The sequence below is a fragment of the Aethalodelphis obliquidens genome, unplaced genomic scaffold (assembly GCF_003676395.1).
Source record: "Aethalodelphis obliquidens isolate GAN/ISIS:26980383/991018 unplaced genomic scaffold, ASM367639v1 scaffold51, whole genome shotgun sequence".
NCBI classification, from domain to species: domain Eukaryota; kingdom Metazoa; phylum Chordata; class Mammalia; order Artiodactyla; family Delphinidae; genus Aethalodelphis; species Aethalodelphis obliquidens.
This window is the reverse complement of record NW_020837995.1, coordinates 248,486-270,806: the sequence shown is the minus strand read 5'-3', so window position 1 is coordinate 270,806 and position 22,321 is coordinate 248,486. Positions and strand designations below refer to the sequence as shown.

Genomic DNA, 22,321 nt, shown 5'->3' with positions numbered 1-22,321 from the left:
AGGCCTATATTTCAGTTTTGGGGAGATAATAGAGCTACATCACTCATCTCTTGTCATCCTTTTCTGTGATTTCTCTCTAAAAGTCTCTGAATTCTTTGTTGCAGTCTGAGGATGTCTACATAACAGGGCAGGTGGCTGGACACTTATGCAAATTTTATAATGTGATACTTCCTGTACTTAATTCAGTCACTGTCGACCAGGATCTGGTCTCAGCCTTACATATTGAGAAAATTGGCTTTGTTATTATACCCAGTGGTGAGAGACCTGACCCGTACTAACCACATTCACCAAAGACTGATATTTACACCCGAATGTTCATTTGTTATTTTATGATAGGGGCTCTTTCATTGCTGCCTTGAGAATATGCTCATGGCAGCTCGTTCTTGGGGAAGCAGAATCAATAAGAAGGATACTTAGTGAGCCTGGAACCAGAGTAAAGGGAGGTGGGTCATTCAGAAGCATGATTTATGCATGCCAGGTTTATGCATGCGTCAGTTAAAAGGTCCCTGCAATATAACAAAGGAAATCCTTTGGATTGAAATTCTCATGTCTTTCAGATTCAGGGTGTTTCTCCCAGGACAGTGCAGGTTAAATACAATTACCTACCTCTGAAGATTTATTTGCTTTAACTTGTAGTTCTTTCATTACTGGTAAGGCTGAAGAGTTTTTCATATGTTTACCAGTTATTTAAATTATTTCTTTTGAGACTTGCCTGTTCCTGCCCTTTACTATTTCTTAATAGTATATTGTTAATTTGTAGGAGTTCTTTATATGCTAAGATTATTAACCTTGTGACACATAATGCAAAATATTGAATATGTTTTATTTATGTTAATCTTATCAATTAAGAAACTGTTCACCAGTCTCTGTATTCCACTTATTTTGGGCAGGAAGACATTCTGATGTACCCAAAGTATTTTCTTCTACTACTTTAACTCTTAGAATAGGACCTTCACCATCAACACACTGTGACAACTCAAATACTCCCCGATTTGAAGCAGACTATATATCAAAGTTTCTGGTTGGTTGGACATGGGAGGTAATGCACAGATTTGGTGGACTGTCTTACATATCTTTATTTTGTATCTCATCGCCAATATTTTCAACCTCTTTTCAGTAAGTGCCCTCCCCCACTTTTACTCCATTACTCTTTGACTTAAAGTGGATTTTTTTTTTTTTTGCCTTCTTACAATGAAACCAAATTCTTAACAGAATGAAGATCCTTGTGATTGATCTGACTGGAAAAGAGGAATCATCTTAATGGGGCCCAGTGTAATGTCATAGACACCATGACTGTAACTTGCTATTTTCTCCAAGGCCAATATCCCAAACTTTTGGAAATACTTGCATTTTGTGTTTCTAGTGTTTCTGTAATGGAATTAACAATTAATTCACAAGATCCTGCTGTAATCCAAAACGACGTCATCTCTAGATGAAACTGTGCCTCCAGTGTTTTCCTGAGCTTAGCATTTACTTTCCAATCACTCACGTTGTGCCTCATCTCTAAAGTAGGCATTGGATTATTTGGCCATCAGAATTCAAAGCACCTGATTGTCATTCTATTGCTTTTCTTTTTGAATCACATCGTTTCTTGAAATAGTCACAACTTGGACTTCACCATGGTTTTTATTCTCTTTCTGTCCACCTTCCTTTACCCTAAGGAAGAATTCCCTACCCTTTAATGGATAGGCAGTTTTCTTTCCCCTCTAGAACAACTCAAAGATGTGGCTTATGGCACCCGACAGTTGTCATTATGTCTGAAACCACTGCCAGACCATGGAGATGAGGATAAAGTGGACATCTCTCCACGGCATCAGAGTGAGAATCTTTTCGAACTGCACATCCACCAGGCCTTCCTGACACCTGCTGCCCTGGCTCAGGCTGGAGACACTCAACCTACCACTTTCTGCACCTATTCTTTCTATGACTTTGAAACCCACTGCACCCCACTAGCTGTGGGGCTGCAGCCCCTCTATGACTTCACTTCTCAGTATGTGGTGGAGACAGATTCCCTCTTCTTGCACTACCTTCAAGGGACGTCAGTCCAGCTTCATCTACACCAGGCTATAGCCAGTGAGCACCGCACCCTTGCAGCTGGCTGGATTTGCTTTGACAGGGTTCTAGAAACCGTGGAGAGAGTCCATGGCTCTGCCACACTTACTGGTAAGTGCTGCCAGCCTCCCACATTTCCCGGGACTAATGTGGAATTTCCCAAAGTGTATAGTTGTGTTCTGGTGGTTTCCCATTTTATTCCTCTGCCTTTATTCTTGATCCTCGCCACACCATCTGTATCCTCCATGCCTTTCATACTTTCTGCTACCCAGGAGCTGGTGGAGAAGTCTTTGGGGTGCTAGAGTACTGGATGAGGCTGCACTTCCCCATAAGATCCAGCCTACAAGCATACAATAAGCGAAAGAAAGCCCAGGCATACCTGTCAGCCAATGTGCTTGGAGCCTGGGAGGCCCAGGAGGACGAGGTGAGAAAAAGGATGTGCCCATGCATCTCAAAGGAGACTCAGCCAAGCAGCTCATGAGAACAGCTTAGTATTGCCCTCAATAAGTACTTGTTGAATGTGAATGAAAGAGAAAAACTGTCACACCACAACTAGTCCAGATACTTCCCTTGGTCAAGCTTGAGTTTGAAATGAAATCATGCCCTTGGAGCTAGCTACCTCTCCCTGCTGTGAACAAAATGCCTTCTCTGTTCCAATCTCTAAGATGAGGCCTGAGTGCCAGCATCTCCCTCAGATAATTATCTGCCAGAGTCAATTTGCAGGCAGGTGAAAGTCATTGATTAGGCTTCTCTGTGACCCAGTCAGGATTCAGCAGTTCTTTAGGTCATAGCTCTTCCTCATTAAGGGTGCTGGGCTTCACCTGCACCACTCTCTCAGCCTGCCCTTTTCCTCAGTCCAAGACCAACATCTTTTCAGCCCAGATCGGAGACCAGGAAGCATCAGAATGAGCTGCGGGTGGAAGTCATCCGATGCTGCGGCCTCCAGAGTCGATGGCTGGGAGCCCAACCCAGTCCATACGCCATGTATCGCTTCTTTACCTTTTCTGACCACGACACCGCCATCATTCCAGCCAGTAACAATCCCTACTTCAGAGACGAGGCTCGATTCCCAGTGCTTGTGACTTCTGACCTGGATCAGTATCTGAGGCAGGAGGCCCTGTCTGTGTACGTTTTTGATGATGAAGACTCAGAGCCTGGCTCGTACCTTGGCCGCGTCCAAGTGCCCTTGCTTCCTCTTGCACAAAACAAATCCATTAAAGGTAGGAGTTCAAGGTTATTACCTCTTTATGCTCTCTGCCCAGTGTTGTCTCCCTGTCCTAATTCAACTTTTCTTTTATTACTTGCTTGGAACAGTTTCTCTTAAAACCTGCTGAAAGGATTTGAGAATATTGTCAAGAGTGAGAGAGTAGAAGACTTATAAGCCTCACTAATCATATAGAAACATTGGCTTCTTTTCAGCAACAGAAGCAAGATTCCCAAGGAGGTAGACCCACCCATCTGAAGCCCATACCTCTGTGTCTGAACCAACATTTTCCATCTCTATAGTGCTTCCCAGTATTTGTCTTTACTTAAGGCCTATTATTTCCTAGCACATGACTAGATACCAGATTATAAGCTATGTCCTTAACATTCCCCCATAATTCTCTTGCTCCTTTTAAACATTAGACCCAAATTAGTCTTCCATGCCACATATGACAAATTTCTTGGATTTTTTCCCCCCATATGGAGCTGAACTCCATACTACCTTATCATATGTTCATAGCCAGAGTTGTAAGGTACACCAAAGCAGGGTCATCTCTCTGGTTGCAGTCCTGGGAGGGTGAGGCAGCAATGTCCGTGCTCTCATTAGGAAGTGTGAATGGGTGTAGCCAGTATCAACCATGTTTAACAAGCTTTTGGATGTTCCAGGAAGTGTGTGAGGCCTCCCTCCTCCCAATACCACAAGTGCTTAAAAAAAAAAAAAAAGAAAGAAAGAAAAAGAAAAAGGCTGACACTTCTGCTCACAACTCGTCCTTTGCCAAAGAGAGGCAATGTGAGCCGTCTGTTAAATTAATCAGTGTTACAAATCAGAAGTCTGGCATTTGGAAAAAGCCATTTTGCTTAAGTTTTCTTTGCTTTTGTTATTTTAAAAATACGGACCACTTGGGTGTAGATAATGGTTTTCTTAGTATGCCTAAGGCATAGCCACCATTTGGTAATAGTAATAAGAATGTGCTCTTGTTTATTGGCTGGGTGACTGACGACAAGCAAGCTATACCTCTCTGTATATCTTTTGACTATCCCTTCCTGAACCTGGAGATGCCCATTTTCCCCTATAAGTATTCTAAGTGAATATTGGAAGTAAATATTGTGAGTGAATATAAATATTCACTGATATTTTATGTTACTACTGAATGTATTGTCATCATGATTACTTGGTGGATGTGAATTAATTACAAACAAAATATGGTGAAATTCAAACTGGGGAGGTAATAGATAAGGTGCTATTAAACGCTCACTTGCCTATTTCATGTGATTGGATCTTACTAATGTCTGTGTGTCTCTCAGGTGATTTTAACCTCACGGACCCTGGGGGGAAACCCAATGGATTTGTTCAGGTGCAGCTGGATTGGAAGTCTTGCTATCTACCCCCGGAGAGTTTCCCGAAACCAGAAGCTCCGAGTGAGGAGAAGGACACCAAGGACAGTTTAAATACCTCAATTGAAGAGGAAGAAGCTTCCTTTCCTCCCCAGGTAGCAGATCTCCACCAATCCTGTGGAGCAAATTTGATTTGAGGAAGACAGTATTAAAATTGGGGTAAAAGAAATTCCTTCTGTGAATGTCATGTGTTCTGCAAATTTAATCTGCATCATTCATAATGCCATGAGGCTATGGATGGAGCAAAATCCTGGGTTTTATTGTGGGGAGGGAAGAGACAGCATCTCTCAGCTTTACGGCAGGAGAGAAGTGAAGTCTGATGCTAGCTCATAAATCCCTTTCTTGAGTATCAAGGCTGTTAAACTATCACCTTGTAAGGCTCTGATCCTTCTCTTTAGGACCAGATGGTATCTATTGAGATTCCCATTGAAGCTGGCCAGTATCAAGCTAAGCAAAAACCTCCTCAGGTGGGAGAAAGAAAGGAAGGGGAACACCAGGTTCCAGGTTACTCAAGAAAACAAGGCAAAAGAACAGGCATTCAAGGAAAGAACAGAATGGAGTATCTTAGTCCTAACATCTTAAGTGGAAATACACTACAGGTAAGGCCTTAGAAACCCTGAAGAACTAAAATACGGGTTGTAGTGTCCCAAAATATATTATTCTCAGAGGTAGAAGCAGAAGTAGGCACGCAAGCAATATTCATGGCTTTTTGTGGCGAGCATGTGTTTCCACAAACGTAAATAGGTTAATAAACCTCTGGACTGTTCATTTCAATGTAATTTAATTCAACAGACTGTGGACTCTATAATTTATGCTTAGAACTTTAGGACAACAGTCCTAACCAGGCTACTTCAACTGTAATCAAAATAAAGAACAGGTATTTATTGAACACATACTATGTACTTGATACTGCCTTTTCTTCATAGGAAACTGGATTAAAGTTACTATGTAGCCTAAAATACATATACACACATATATATGAGATTATAAATATATATTATATGACTATAATTATATATAATTCATTATTATTTATATTGTATCAATTACATCAATTATATATTATGCAATATTAATTATATTAAATTATTATAATTACACAATATACTTATACATAGTTATTTGAATCTGAAGCAGGTGAACTACACTGAATGGAAATTCTCAGGGCTTAAGATCTCCACAGATGATGGTTTAAAAAATCAGCAAAAGGAAGAGGAAATGACATCATCCCATTCAGCACGGATACTAAAGGAAGCCCTACATCCTGTGAATGGTATTGTCTTTTTAAAACCTGATTTTCCTATGTAATCACTGGATTATTTTATCAAGCTGGTTATTTACTTTCTTCTTTCATCTTTCATTGCTAAACTTTTCATGAAAAATTAGTACTGGAGATCCTAGGCTCGGTTTGATGTTACAAGTGTGCTGGTTAGGCCAACCAAGCTGTAATTCTGAAAGAAAGTAGCTGTCTATGTATTTAAAGCTAGCTAGCTAGCCACTTTAGCTAGCAAGCATAAAATGTTAATTCACTTCAGGGTCTCATGACTTACGGTTACAAAGAAATAAGGGGAAGAGGGTGATTGGCTCATTTGTGATTTGAATCCAAATTTCTTTTAAAATAAGGCAAAGCTTTTGGGTTACAATGAAAAGAAGGTTATGATTTCAGGTTATAATAATGGCAAACTAGGTAATTCAGACCAACTTTCCCATTGATAACAACTGAAAAGCTAAAGTTAATATATTTCTTAAAAGCGTTAAAGTGCCAATAATTAGGGAGGGAGGAATCACCTAGCCGAGATCGGAGAGATGATTGGAGCTCAGAGAGGTCAGCTGGAATTACTTCAGCCTGGGGACATTGCTGGTCTGGAGGAAGCAGTGGAGAGACAGAACCATGCTTTCGCTGGTCTTTTGGGGTGGAGAAATGGGAATACAGTCTGAATCTCGTTTCTGCCCAGCATAGGCAGGTGTCTGCCCAGAGCAGAATTTCCCTCTCTGGTCTGGCACCCTGATGGCAGCACTGTTCTGAGCCTCTTATCCTCTGAGAGGCAGAACTGTGCTTTGAGCACTTTCAGGTTAGAGAGACAAGAGCTGACCTGAAGCCCACTAGCACTCCAGACATTGGAGTTATCAGCCACAACCTGCATTAACAACTGTGTTTACTACCTTCATGAAGATGAAAGCTGAACTTTAAAATTTTAGCAAGGAACTGGGGCTTTGAAAATTGATACTATACGTTTTTAAAAACATTTTGTTTTAAAATAATTTCAAAATTATATAAGAGCTACACGAATAAGACAAAAAATTTCACATAAAACCTTCATTCAAATTCATCAACTTTTAATACTTTTCCACATTTTGATTTATCATTTTTTTCCTGAAGCAGTTGAGAATAATTTGCAAATATCATTCCCCCTTACAGCTGTATATTTCAGTTAGGAAAACGATATTATATAACGACAGTACAACTATCAAGTTTGCAAACGTAACATGGATAGGTTATTACCCAATGTCCAGTCCATTTTTCAGATTTTGTCAATTGTCTCAGTAATGTTCATTATAGCAGGCTTGCCTCACCCCCTTTATCTAATCTGGGATCATACATTGCATTCAGTCATGTCCCCTTAGTTTCCTTTAATCTGGAACAGTTCCTTATCTTTTCTTTGTTTTTCATGATATTGACATTTTTGAAGAGTATAGATGAGCTGTTCTGTAGAGAGTGCCTCAGTTTGGATTTGTTTGATGTTTGTTTGTTGTTAGATTCAGGTTATGAATTTTTTACAGGAATACCACAGAAGTGATACTGTATCCTTTTTCACATTAGGAGGTACGTGATGTCAGTTTGTGCCATTATTGGTGATGTTAACTTTGATCACTTGGCTAAGAAAGCATCTGCTACATTTTCTATCAAAAAGTTATCATTTTTCCCTTTGTAGTTGTTAAGTAATCTATGAGAAAATATTTTGAGTCCATATAAATATCTTATTCTTCCTCAGATTTCACCTAATAATTTTGGCATCCATTTATGTTTATGTGTGGATTTTTTTTGCCTGAATCAATTACAGAATGTTTGCAAAATACATTGCAAACTCGAAAATGAATCAATAGAAATGATAGAACTGCTAAATACAGAAATTTATGAGGGAAATAGGTGGGTTAAAAGCAGATTAGACACAACTAAAATGAGAAAAATGGAAAATATCCAGAATAAAGCACAGAGAGATGGCAAGATGGAAAATGCTAAAGAGGAGAAAAGAGAGCAAATGAGGCGGTCTAAGCTACACTTAATTAAATCTAGTAGAAGATAAAGAAGGGGGACTCAGGCAATATTGAAAGTGATAATGACTTAGAGTTTTCCAGAACTAAATAAAAGGTATTAATATTCAATGAAATGAAACTCAAGCAAGATAAGTAAAAATGAATCAAAATCTAGATATATCAGAGTAAAATTGCAGAAAATAAAATCAAAGTGAAAATACCAAAAGTATCCATTTAAAAGAAGGACAGTCATGGGTGCATCAGTAAGATGGACAATGACATACCAAGAGTGACAACAGTAGTCAGAAACCAGTGGCAAGATAATTTCAGTGTGCTAAAAGAAAATAACTAAGTACCAATCAAGAATTCTCTACACAACAAAAAGATCCTTCAGAATTAAAACACAATAGACATTTAAAGACAAATCAAAATGGAGAGTTTGCTCCAAAGCTACATTTTAAAGAAAACTTACAGTTTTTTCTTTAGGCTGAAGGAAAATTATCCCAGAAGGAAAGACAAAGATGCAACTAGGAATGAAAAGCAAAGAATATAGGTTAATTTTAAATGACTGTGTAAAGCAAAAATATTAGCTTGTGGGTTTAAAATATATTCATAATTTAAATAAATAATCTAATGGTTTCATTGGTGACCTCCAAAAAGATATGTTCATATCCTAAACCTAAGAACCTGTAAATGTTACTTATTTGAAAAAAGCCTTTGCAGGTGTAATTAAAGATCTTGAGATGCGATTATCTTGGATTATCTGAGTAGACTCTAAATCCAATGAAAGTGTTCTTATTAGAGACACAGGCAGATGAGGAGGAAGCAACATGACCATATAGTCAGAGATTGGAGTGATGTGGCCACAAGCCGAGGAATGCCTGAAGCTCCCAGAAGCTGGAAAAGACAAGGAAAAAGAAAAAAGACAGATTGTCTTCTGGAGCCTTTGGAGTGAGCACGGATTTGATTGTGGATGCCTAGCTTCCAGACCTGTGAGAGAATGAATTTCTGGTTGTTTTTTTCTTTTTTTAATGAAAGCTTTTACCTTTAATTCTTTTCAAATACTTAAGATACAGACATTCCATCCATAACAAGGTTAAGTGACTTGTACATGTACATGTTTTATGTAAGACAGAAGCACAACCAAGGCTAACATCTGACCCAGTAACTAACATCACTGAGAGAGCTCATATGAAGTTCACCAAAACCTTGAAGACCTATTACTTTTTTGTAGAATGAATGACCCTACAGAAAAGAGAAAAGAGATATAAAGGATAAAATGAGGTGGTCCTATATTCAATAAAATGTAGGAGAAGACAAAAAAGGGGACAGAGGCAATATTTAAAGTGATATATATATAATTCATATCTTCATTCAAAAAACGAAGTCATGAAAAGGAGGTCTGTTTTTTCTGGGACCTCAACTGTCACTCTCAATAGTCAGTTGTGGGTTGCTTTCTTTGTTTTGCTTCGGCAGATTCTGGATTTGAACATCAGATTCATCTATCTTTAATTTGAGTGTCCAGATTGGGGCAATTTTTATAGGTTTACAACATAGTGACTCACAATAGTAAAAGGTTATACTCAATTTAGTTATTATAAAATATGACTATGTTCCCTGTGATGTAAAATATACTCTTGTAGCTTATTTATTTTATACATAGTAGTTGGTACCTCTGAATCCTCTACCTCTACCTTGCCCCTCCCCACTTTCCACTCCCAACTGGTAACCACTAGCTTGTTCTATATATCTGCAAGTCTGTTTCTTTTCTGTTATATTCACTAGTTTGTTTTATTTTTTAGATTCCACATATGTGATATCATATAGTATGTCTTTTTCTAACTTATTTAACTTAGCATAATACCCTCCAAGTCCATCCATGTTGTTACAAATGACAAAATTTCATTCTTTTTTATAGCTGAGTCATATTCCATTGTATATATATCTTCTTTATCCATTCATCTGTTGATGGACACTTTCTTCCATATCTTGGCAGTTGTAAATAATGCTGCTATGAATATTGGGGTGCGTGTATCTTTAGAATTAGTGTTTTATGGTGGGTTTTTTTGGATATATATGCAGGAGTGGAACAGTTGAGTCATATGGTAGTCCTATTTTTAGTCTTTTAAGAAACCTCCATACTGTTTTCCACATTGGCTGCACCAGTTTACATTCCCACTGACAATGTGCGAGGGTTCCCATTTCTCCACATCCTCGCCAACATTTATGATTTGTGTTCTTTTTGATGATAACCCTTCTGACAGGCGTGAGGTGATATCTCATGTTTTTTAAAATTGAAGTATAGCTGGTTTACAATACTGTGTTAGTTTCAGGTGTATAGCAAAGTGAGTCACTTATATATATACTTTTTCACATTATTTTCTGTTATAGGTTATTACAAGATATTGTATATAGTTCCCTGTGCTATATAGTAAATCCTTGTTGCTTATCTATTTGATGTATAGTATATAGTTTGTATCTGTTAATCCCATACTCCTAATTTCCCTCCCCTATTGACTTTTATCTTTGGTAAACTTAACTTTGTTTTCTATGTCTGTGAGTTTTTCTCTTTTGTATATAGATTCATTTGTATTATTTTTTAGATTCCACGTATAAGTGATATCATATATTATTTGTCTTTCTCTGTCAGACTTATTTCACTTAGTATGATATTCTCTAGGTCCATCCATGTTGCTGCAAATGGCAATATTTCATTTCTTTCTGTGGCTGAGCAATATTCCATTGTGTGTGTGTATAAATGACACATTTTCTTTATCCATTCATCAGTTGACGGGTACTTGGGTTGTTTCCATGTCTTGGCTATTGGAAATAGTGCTGCTATGAACATTGGGGTGCATGTCTTTTAAAATTAGAGTTTACATCTTTTCAGGATATATGCCCAGGAGTGAGATTGCTGCATCATATAGTAGCTCTATTTTTAGTTTCTTAAGGAACTTCATACTGTTCTCCACAGTGGTTTTACCAATTTACATTCCCACTAATAGTGTAGGAGGGTTCCATTTTCACCACACCCTCTCCAGCATTTATTATTAGTAGAATTTTTAATGATAGCCATTCTGACCACTGTGAGGTGATACCTCAGTGTGGTTTTGATTTGCATTTCTCTAATAATTAGTGATGTTGAGCATCTTTTCATGTGCCTGTTGGCCATCTGTATGTCTTCTTTGGAGAAATGTCTACTTAGGTCTTTTGTCCATTTAAAAAAAAGTTTATTTATTTATTTATTTTGGCTGCGCTGGGTCTTAGTTGCGGCACCCAGGATCTCTAGTTGTGGCATGCGGACTTCTTAGTGTGGCATGCAGACTCTTAGTTGAGGCATACATGCGGGATCTAGTTCACTGACCAGGGATCAAACCCGGTCTAACCCTGGTTGGGGAACCAGGGATTGACTGGGTTCTGCTTACATTGGGAGCACAGAGTCTCACCCACTGGACCACCAGGGAAGTCCCTTCTGCCCATTTTTTGATTGTGTTGTTTGGTTTTTTGATATTGAATTCTATGAGCTGTTTCTGTATTTTGGATATTAATTCCTTATCCATCACATCATTTTGTAAATATTTTCTCCCATTCAGTAGGTTGTCTTTTCATTTTGCTGATTGTTTCCTTTGCTATGCAAAATCTTTTAAGTTTGATTAGATCTCATCTGTATCTTTTTGCTTATATTTCTTTTGCCTTGGGAGACTGATCTATATGTCTGTTTCTGTGCCAGTACCACACTGTTTTGATTACTGTAGTTTTGTAGTATTGTCTGAAGTGTGGAAGGGTTCTGCCTCCAGCTTTGTTCTTTTTCCAGAGGATTGCTTTGGCAATTCTCAGTATTTTGAGGTTTTATATAAATTTTAGGATTATTTGTTCTAGTTCTGTCAAAAATGTCATGGGTATATTGGTAAGGATTACATTAAATCTGTAGATTGCTTTGGGTAGTATGGCCATTTCAACAATATTAATTCTTCCAATCCAAGATCATGGAATATCTTTCCATTTCTTGAATCATCTTCAGTATCCTTTACTAGTGTTTTACAGTTTTCAGCATATAGATATTTAACCTCCTTGGTTAAGTTTATTCCTAGGTATTTTATTTTTTTAACATGATTTTAAACAGGATTTTTTTTTTTACTTTCTGATATCTCATTGTTAGTGTAAAGAAATGCTACAGATTTCTGTATATTAATCTTATATCCTGCTACCTTGCTGAATTCATTTATTAGCTCTAATAGTTTTTGTGTGGAGACCTTAGGGTTCTCTGTATAGAGTATTATGTCATCTGCAAATAGTGACGGTTTTAACTCGTCCCTTCTAAATTGGATACCTTTTATTTCTTTTTCTTGTCTAATTGCTGTGGCTAGGACTTCTATTACTATGTTGAATAGAAGTAGTGAGAGTGGGCATCCTTGTCTTGTTCCTGAACTTAGCAGGAAGGCTTTCAGCTTTTCACTGTTGAATATTATGTTGGCTATGGGTTTGTCATAAATGGCTTTTATTATGTTGAGATATGGTCCCTCCATATCCACTCTGGTGAGAGTTTTTACCATGGATGAATATTGAATTTTATCAAATGCTTTTTCTTCACCTATCAAGATAATCATGTGGTTTTTGTCTTTATTTTTGTTGATGTGGTGTATCACATTGGTTGATTTTTGTATTTTGAACCGTCCTTGTGGCCCTGGGATGAATCCAACTTGATCATGATGTATGATCCTTTTAATGTGTTGTTGGATTCTGTTTGCTAGTATTTTGTTGATTTTTGCATCTATATTCATCAAAGATATTGGCCTGTAATTTTCCTTTTCTGTAGCGTCTTTGTCTGGTTTTGGCATCAGGGTGATGGTGACTTCTTAGAAAGAAGTTGGGAGTGTTCCCTCCTCTTCAATTATTTGGATAGTTTGAGAAGGATAGGTGTAAGTTCTTTTTATGTTTGGTAGAATTCCCCAGTGACGCCATCCAGTCCTGGACTTTAGTTTGCAGGGAGTTTTAAAAATTATTATTACAGATTCTATTTCACTTCTACTGTTCAGTCTGTTCAAGTTATCTGTTTGTTCTTGACTCAGTTTTGTCAGGCTGTATGTTTCTAGAAACTTGTCCTTTTCTTCTAGGTGTCCAGTTTGTTGGCATATAACTGTTCATAGTCGTCTCTTATGATTTTTTTGTATTTCTGCAGTATCAGTTGTTATTTCTCCTTATTCATTTCTCATTTTGTTTATTTGGGTCCTCTCCTTTTTCTTCTTGGTGAGGCTGGCTAGAGGTTTCTTGATTTTATCTATCTTTAAAAAAAACAGTTCTTGGTTTTACTGATTTTTTTCTATTGGTTTTTAAATTTCTATTTTACTTGTTTTCTCTCTGATTTTTATTATTTCCTTCCCTCTACTGACTTTGGCTTTTGTTTTTTCTTTTTATTCTAATTCTTTTAGGTGGTAGGTTAGGCTGTTTATTTGAAATGTTTCTTGTCCTTGAGGAAGGTCTGTATCACTATAAACTTCCCTTTTAGAACTGTTTTTACTGCCTCCTGTAGATTTTGTAAGGTTGTGTTTTCATACTCTTGATGTTTTCTGTTTTCCTCTTTGATTTCATTGTTGACCCACTGGTTTTTTAGTAGCATGTTGTTTAGTCTCCATGTATTTACTCTTTTCCTGTTTTTCTTTCTGTGGTTGATTTCTAGTTTCATACCCTTGTGGTCAGAAAAGATGCTTGAAATAATTTCTACCTTCTTAAATTTGTTGAGGCTTGTTTTGTGACCTAGTATGTGGTCTATCCTAGAGAATGTTCAATGCACACTTGAATAGAATATGTATTCTGGGTTTTTTTCTTTTAGATGTAGTGTCCTGTAGATATCAGTTAAATCAACTGGTCTGTTGTGCTGTGTAGAACTTCTGTTGCTTTATTGATTTTCTGTCTGGATGATCTGTCCGTTGATGTCAGTTAGGTGTTAACTCTCCTACTATTATTGTACTCATTTTTTCGTTTATCTCTGTTAGTATCTGTTTTATATATTTAGATGCTCCTATATCGGGTGCATATATGATAATGAGTGTCATATCCTCTTCTTGTATTTATCCCTTTATTATTATTATAATGTCCCTCTATGTTTTTCTTTATGGACCTTGTTTCAAAGTCTCTTGTCTGAAGTAAGTATTGCTAACCCCTGTCTTGTTATTTTTATTTGCATGAAATACCTTTTATCATCCGCTCAATTTCAGCCTATGTGTGTTTCACCCTGAAGTAAATCTCTTGTAGACAGCATATTGTAGGTTCTTGTTTTTCTTATCCAGTCTGCCACTGTATGTCTTTTGATTGGAGCATGTAGTCCATTGATATTTATAGTAATTACTGATAGATATGTATTTATTGCCATTTAAAACCTTGCTTTCCAGTGGATTTTGCAGTTCTTCTTTATTTATTTCTTCTTATTTTTGTTTTTTATTTTGTAGTTTGATGGTTTTCTTTTGTATTATGCTTGAGTTCTTTTCTTTTTATTTTTGTGTGAATCTATTGTATGTTTTAGATTTGTGGTCGCCCTGGTTTTCTAGTATGTTGACCCATAACTACATCTATTTGTTTTAAACTGATAGTCAAAGAAGTTCAAATACATTCTGAAAGATCTACATTTTTATACTCCCCTCTCCCACATTTTGTGATTCTGATGCCCTATTTTACATCTTCATGTTTATCCTTTTGCTGTTATTTAGAGTTACAATCACTTTTACAAAAATTTTTTGATTGTTTTTAGTCTATGTACTGGCTTATTTAAGTGATCTTCAATCCTTTTATATATTTGCCTTTTCTATTGTGATTTTCCCTTTCCTATAGATTCTTTCTTCTTTTCTATTTAGAGAAGACCCTTAAATATTTCTTTAGGGTAGGTCTAGTATTGCTGTATTCTTTAGTTTTTTCTTGTCTGAGAAATTCTTTCTTCCTCCTTCTGTTCTAAATGATAATCTTGCAGGGTAGAGTATCTAAGTTGCAAGTTTTTGCCTTTCAGAATTATGAATATATCATACCACTTCCTTCTGGCCCACAGTTTCTGCAGAGAAATCAGCTGATATCCTTAATGGGGGTTCCCTTGTAACTGACTCTTTGTTTTTCTCTTGCTGGCTTTAGAATCCTCTCTTTATTTTTAATTTTTGCCATTTTAATTATAATATGTCTTGGTCTGGATCTGTTTGGGTTCATCTTGTTTGGGAACCTCTGTGCTTCCCGTACCTGGATATCTGTTTCCTTCTTTAGGTTTGGGAAGTTTTCAGCCAGAATTTCTTCAAATACATTTTTGATCCCCTTCTCTCTCTCTTCTCCTCTGGAACCCCTATTATGTATAGTTTGGTATGCTTTGAATGATCCCATATATCTCATATGTTGCTTTCATTTGGTTTTTATTTGTCTTTCTATCTGCAGTTCTGATTGGATGATTCCCATTGTTCTATCTTCTAGATCACTTATTCCTTCTTCTGCATTATTTAGTCTGCTATTCATTGCTTTTATATTATTTTTTATGTTGGCAATTGAGTTGTCTTATTTTGATTGGTTCCTCTTTATAGTTTCTAGTTCCTTGTTACAGTGATCTGCATTTCTATTAATAATCTTTCCTAATTCCTTTAGCATGATTATTACCTCCTTTTTGAACTCAGGGTCTAGTAGACTGGTGAGGTCTGTTTCATTATTTGTTCTTTCATGGGATTTTTCTTGTTCTTTTAATTGGGAGTAGTTCCTCTTCTTTTTCATTTTACCTAACTTTCTCTGTCTCTATGAATTTAGGAGAAACAGTTATCTACTGTGGTCTTGAAGGGGTATTTTTATGTGGGAGCATCTGTGTGTAGACTGTGTGAGTCCAATATTTTTGTTGTGAGGACTGGTTTTTGCATGGATGCTAGCCACACCTTTCCTCAGAGTGTGTTGGCCGTTATCCTTTTAATAGGGGGTGGGATTTGTGTTGTGGTGTCCAGAGCCTCCCCTGGATTTGGGGTGGGGCCTCCTCTTTTTTCCATGGCTGTAACAGCCCTGTCAGGGGTAGGGTCCACTCCTCAGTTGTTGGAGTAGAAGCCTTGAGGGTTGTATTAGATAAGGTCCGTTGCCCTTGAGTGTGTGCCCTGCCCCAAAGGAGGTGACCACTGAAGCATGTAAAACCCATGCGGTCACAGCAAACCTATGTCCCACTGGTGTAGGCATCCATGATTCTGACCAGAATCAACCCAAGGTCACAACCCTTTCTCTGTTGCATTTGTACCAGACTTAGTGCTAGGCTATGGTGTGGAGTGGGCTGGTGCTAGAGGCCAAGGCACTGTGGCTGCAGGAATCAAGGTGGTTGTGCTGCCACCTGCAACCTGGGCTGCCTCTGTAGCAGGCCTCTCCCAGGGCCTATCTGCCCCAGAGCCGGCTCTAAGCTTCTGTGTGGGGTGAATGGAGCTGGAGCACTACTGCCAAGAAACAACTGCTGCCTACTCCTCCCCAGGGGCTCTCCACCTGAGACATTCGTTTCTGTGGCACCACCCAGTGTGCATGCCAACAAAGTCCACTATGGCCAGACCCCCCCCCATCAGTGTGCTGATAATCACCTCCAAGGTTCTGCCTGGACCACACCCAAGGCCCTCTGGGCTGTCTCCGCACAGCTAGACCAAGTCCTCTCCCAGGGTCCATCCATCTGAGATTCAGCACCCAGCTGCTGCATGTACTAGCAGCCCTCCCAGCACACGATTTGGTCAGGCAAGTGTGACAAGGCAGCAGCCATCAGCCCTGGTCTTTCTCCATCCTGATTGCTAGCAAGCCAGCATAAGCACAGTCCTTGCAAACAGAGTCTAAGCCCCTCCAGCCCTCTGTCTGTCCCAGTAGACCTCTCAGCAGGCAAGAAGCCTCCCCAGGGCCAGGGCCAGCCCATGTGGACATTCCCTCCATCACAGATCACTCCCAGGGGCACCAGTCCCATCCTGACGCCTTTCTTTTTTTTTTTTCCTCCCCCTCCTACCTGGTTACATGGAGATCTTTCTTGAAGCTTTAGTTCTATAAGAGATCTTCTGGAAGTTTCCTGTTGGTTTTCTGTGAAAATTGTTTCATATTTAGATGTATTTTCTTTCTTTTTTAAAAAATTAATTAATTTATTTTTGGCTGTGTTGAGTCTTCATTGCTGCACACGGGCTTTCTAGTTGTGGTGAGTGGGGGCTACTCTTTGTTGCAGTGCGTGGGCTTCTTATTGTGGTGGCTTCTCTTGCTGTGGAGCACAGGCTCTAGGCACGCAGGCTTCAGGAGTTGTGGCACACGGGCTCAGTAGTGGTATATGTATACAATGGAATATTACTCAGCCATAAAAAAGGATGAAATAATGCCATTTGCAACAACATGGGTGGACCTAGAGATTATCATACTAAGTGAAGTAAGGCAGACAAAGACAAATATCATATTATATCGCTTATATAAGCGATATACTAAAAAAGTATACAAATGAACTTACAAAACAGAAACAAACTCACAGACTTAGAAAACAAATTTATGGTTACCAAAGGGGAAAGGTGCAGGGTGGATAAATTAGGAGTTTGGGATTAACATACACACTACTACATATAAAATAGGTAATCAATAAAGACCTACTGTAGAGCACAGGGAACTCTACTCAATACTCTATAGTAACCTATATGGGAAAAGGATCTGAAAAAGAATAGATATATGTATATGTATAACTAAATCACTTTACTGTGCACCTGAAACTAACACAACATTGTAAATCAACTATAATATAAAATAAAAATCTAAAAATAAATATATATATAAACATAAAAATACCTACCTTAAAAAAAGTATTAGGGGGCTTCCCTAGTGGTGCAGTGGTTGAGAGTCCGCCTGCCGATGTAGGGGACACGGGTTCATGCCCTGGTCCGGGAGGATCCTACATGCCTCGGAGCGGCTGGGCCCATGGGCCATGGCCGCTGGGCCTGCGCGTCTGGAGCCTGTGCTCCGCAACGGGAGAGGCCATAACAGTGAGAGGCCTGCGTACTGCAAAAAAAGAAAAAAAAAAAAGTATTAGGAGTATCAAGATCACATTGTACAAAAGAGAGCACGTGGGATGAGAGATATTGTTTGACGCTGTCTTTGTAAAATACAGTTTGCTACACCCTGATTGCACTGTTTTTCCTTGGCTTGGTAATTTTCTCCATCCCCTAAAAGGACAAAACTTTCTTTCTACCTCCCTACCTTCTTTCCTTCCCTTTCTTTTTTCAGAAGTGAACCCTGTGTGTTTGGCAAGCTTCTGAATGAGTGAAACTTTAAAAAAGAAGGTTTGTTTCTAGTGATTACAGCCAAAATCTAGGTACTCAGAACTAGTAACTAAACAGAAGATTGAAGATGTAGGTACTGGGTCTTTTCTGGGCTAGACAGGGTACTCCAAAACAGTTCTGTAACTCTAGTGTCTTCTCTGGCAGATAAAGAATCCTGTGAACAAGCTTCTGAAGTCAGTGAAGCACAAACTACAGATAGTGATGAGATAGTAACACCTGTATCTCAGAAATGTCCTAAGGCAGTAAGTATACTGGGGTAATCATTGTGCGTCAGCCAAAATTGTAAGTGATGACAGTGTGCTTAATGGCCATGTGTGTGACGTTCAAATCCAGTTTTATTTAATGAACCAGATAGGAAATTCAAGTTATTTAGATTTGTGTTGCAAGTGAATGGAAGTCACTACAGGCAGATGAAAGGATCATTTTCTTGATTTGGTATAAATAAGGACTGACTTCAACACTTCTCTCTCCCATTTGGATCCCTTGCCTGCCTCCTTCATTGTATATGGTGATTCACCCCAGCCTAAGTGATGCCCCTTTCTTTAAATCTACCTAAAGAGAGCAGGTTTACTTTGGGAGGTGGAGGCTGGAAGGATTCTGTGGGAGGGCTCAAAGAGATCATTCAGTTTCTGAAGGTTTTTACTCAACCTTTAATTACAATTATTTATTAAACATTTCGACCTCAGATCTGTTTTGGAACTAAATGAGGATACACACACACACACACACACACACACACACACACACACACAAATCTATGAATAAATATCCACAGATATATTCACAGTCATTGTATTGGAATACTGTGGGGTTTTAAATGAGGTAGAAAACGATCACTTTCAAGCTGCTAGAATGCTCCCTGGTACATTTGTAGGCACTCAATAAATATTTGTTGAATGAGTGGCTGAATGAAAGATTAAAAATCTAACTGAGGATTATGAGCTTAATTAGAAACAGTAAAGAAAAGCATAGGGTTTATTTTCTGAACTTTTATCTGTGATATCTTTTTTAGACATTTTGTAATTAATATCTTGAGAAATGTTTGTAAGACAGATCAGAGCCATAGAATTAGAACTAGACAGTAACACCTTAGAGATCATAAAGGTGAAGAAAACCAAGTGATATGTCCAGCATTGTAGCAGTAGTTACTGAAAGAACTGGAACTTGAGTTAAGGTTTCTAAACCGGGCACATCTCAGATCAACCCAAAAAGCAGTCAGCTGGCAGCAAATTTTGGAACTACAAGTCAGACAGATGACGTTAAAAATATTACCCTAAAGTAAAGGCTCTTAAATAAGATCTTCTGTTAGAAAACTTTCGTGTACCTAAAAATGTTGCTGGATAAACTAAATATGAAAACTGATCCCACTTAGTAAAAATTAGTGTTGTTATCAAATTAAACTTACAACACAGACACACATATACTTGATAGCAGAAAAGCTTTATCAAAAGTCCAGACTCTTGTTCAACTTGTCCAAAAGAATTTGGGCAAGGAACACAGAATACAAAGGAGAAAAAAACACGCAGGCTGAGGAGCAAAGAGAACAAAGAAGCAGGGGAATTTCCTGGCAGTCCGGTGGTAGGACTTGGCGCTTTCACTGCCGTGGCCGGATTCAATCTCTGGTCAGGGAACTAAGATGGCGCAAGCTGTGTGCCACGGCCAAAATAAATAAATAAAATTTTTTTTTTTTTTAAAAAAAGCAGTTTACTGAGGCTGAAGTGAACGTTACACACTCAAAGAAGAGTGCAGGCATCCTCACAAGTGCGGAGCATACCACAAGGTTTTTTGATCCCCCTTTTATCTTATTTTCTTAGCCCTTTGAATGGGCGGGGTCTTTTTGATTAGGGGTGGAATATTCATTGAGAGGACGGTTGAGGTGTGGCCTAGATTGCACCAGGTTGCATCAGCTCCCAGTCTTACGCCTTTGTCTCCTGGAGCCACTGTACATGTGCTCTAAGAACTGTTTTCCCTTAAATTTTCCCTTACTAGTCAACCACACAGGAAGGTCATACAGGGTCATTGGCAATCTGCATTTTTATTGGGCATGCGCCATGGTTTTCATGGTCAGTGTTTCTTGTTCAGATGCTACAAAGTTTCTGTTTTAGATGCCATTTCTCCATGTGTCATGGTCTCATTAAGTGCAAAACAAGGAGGTGTATAGGCTGTCCTTGGGCCCAGCCCTGTCTTTTCTGCCTCATACTCAATCCTTTTTGTATTTCAAAATAGCTGGGCACGAAAGATGGAAGGAGTTGAAGGTCCAGAGGCAGTACGTGAGCTCTGTCCCTTTTGTGCCTGGAGTCAACCAGGGTAAAGGAGGAGGCAAGAGAGTGTAGTGTTTAGGAGCATGGAAATGTGTTTTAGACAGAAGTGGTTTAGATCCAGTCTCTGCTATTAATATCTATGCCGCTTTGGGGAAGTTATTGAACCTCTATTAGACTCTGTTTCCTCATCTGTAAAGTGGTGATATTTTTTTTTCTTGAAGTATAGTTTATTTACAGTGCTTCAGGTGTACAGCAAAGTGATTCAGTTATATATATTCTTTTTTCAGATTCTTTTCTATTAGAGGTTATTACAAGGTATTGAATATCGTTCCCTGTGCTATGCAGTAGGTCCTCATCGTTTATCTATTTTATATATAGTAGTTTGTATCTGCTAATCCCATACTCCTTAATTTATCCCTCCCCCCCTTTCCCCTTTGGTAACCCTAGGTTTGTTTTCTATGTCTGTGAGTCTATTTCTGTTTTGTAAATAAGCTCATTTGTATCATATTTTAGATTCCATATATGTGATACCATATGATATTTGTATGTCTGTCTGATTTCACTTAGTATGATAATCTCTAGATTCATCCATATTGCTGCAAATGGCATTATTTCATTCTTTTTATGGCTAATACTCCATTGTGCATATATACCACATCTTTATCTATTCATCTGTCGATGGACATTTAGGTCGCTTCCATGTCTTGGCTATTGTAAATAGTGGTGCTGTGAACAATGGGGTTGTAAAGTGGTAATATTAAGTATGCCCACCTTATAGCCATGTGGCAAGATTTAAATAAGGTAATGTGTGATAAAGGTTTAATACAGGACTTGAGACAAATTAAGCACCAGATTATAGTGATGATGATGTTGATGGTGGCAGCAGTCTGTCTTCTCTGAAATACGCTAGTTCTTTTTTTTTTTTAATTTATTTTTGGCTGCGTTGGGTCTTCGTTGCTGTGCACAGGCTTTCTCTAGTGGCGAGTGGGGGCTACTCTTCGTTGTGGTGCGCGGGCTTCTCATTGCGGTGGCTTCTCTTGTTGCGGAGCATGGGCTCCAGGGCGCTCGGGCTTCAGTAGTTGCGGCACACAGACTCAGTAGTTGTGGCTCGCGGGCTCTAGAGCACAGGCTCAGTAGTTGTGGAGCACGGGCTTAGTTGCTCCACGGCATGTGGGATCTTCCCAACCAGGGCTTGAACCCCTGTCTCCTGCATTGGCAGGCGGATTCGTAACCACTGCGCCACCAGGGAAGCCCATGAAATACGCTAGTTCTTAAATGCAAGCTTCTATGATCTGGTAGTGGCCCCTACAAGGAAGGACTAGGCCCTAAGGGGAGAGGATTGAGGCAGAGGGGTGTCATTTCCCTTCTACCTGCCAGGTCAATTGAATAGGTTGAACAGTATGACTTAAGGAAGACCTTTACGAAATGTCTTTCTCTTGTACTGCTAAAAGAGCAAAACAGTCATAGTACATTTGGGTCTTTAACTCCCTGTCTTTTAGTCCAGAATTAGAACAGTTCCTGTATGATGGGATATGTATAGAACTGTTCCGCAGGAGGCTCTGTTAATTAGCACAAGGTTCCTAAAGGCCTTCTGTACTTATCTTTCAAGAATCCCCAGAAAATGATCTTAACCCAAACCATATGGTTTCCTCCAGATGAAGTTCCATTCCTGGTCTCAGGAATCAATCTCCCACTCTGAGTGGACCATATAACTTTTCCCTTCCCCCTCTTAACAGCTCCTAATGAGAAGGGAGCAATCATTTCCATTGCTCTGTGGCCTCAGGTTACTGTCTTTTAGCCGTAGTGTATATCAAGGACCTCAAAGTTTATTCTTTTTTCTTATACTCTTAATTTCAGGGGTTGAAAATGTCTTGACCCCTT

The 22,321-nt window shown here is 38.7% G+C and overlaps 1 protein-coding gene across 7 annotated transcripts in view; it reads left to right on the top strand.

Moving 5' to 3' along the window:
- RPGRIP1 (RPGR interacting protein 1) overlaps nucleotides 1-22,321 on the top strand; it is a 55,661-nt gene that overhangs the window by 11,653 nt on the left and 21,687 nt on the right. For 3 of the 7 annotated variants that reach the window (XM_027083675.1, XM_027083673.1, XM_027083676.1), the window contains 7 exons: nucleotides 1,711-2,163; nucleotides 2,325-2,476; nucleotides 2,930-3,272; nucleotides 4,561-4,745; nucleotides 5,049-5,249; nucleotides 5,785-5,923; nucleotides 18,324-18,421. In XM_027083675.1, the coding sequence (XP_026939476.1) occupies nucleotides 1,711-2,163; nucleotides 2,325-2,476; nucleotides 2,930-3,272; nucleotides 4,561-4,745; nucleotides 5,049-5,249; nucleotides 5,785-5,923; nucleotides 18,324-18,421 (1,571 nt within the window). Of the gene's footprint in view, nucleotides 1-1,710; nucleotides 2,164-2,324; nucleotides 2,477-2,929; nucleotides 3,273-4,560; nucleotides 4,746-5,048; nucleotides 5,250-5,784; nucleotides 5,924-8,707; nucleotides 8,898-18,323; nucleotides 18,422-22,321 lie in introns of all 7 variants that reach the window. The other 4 variants (XR_003428143.1, XR_003428144.1, XM_027083674.1 and 1 more) reach the window with 3 other exon arrangements.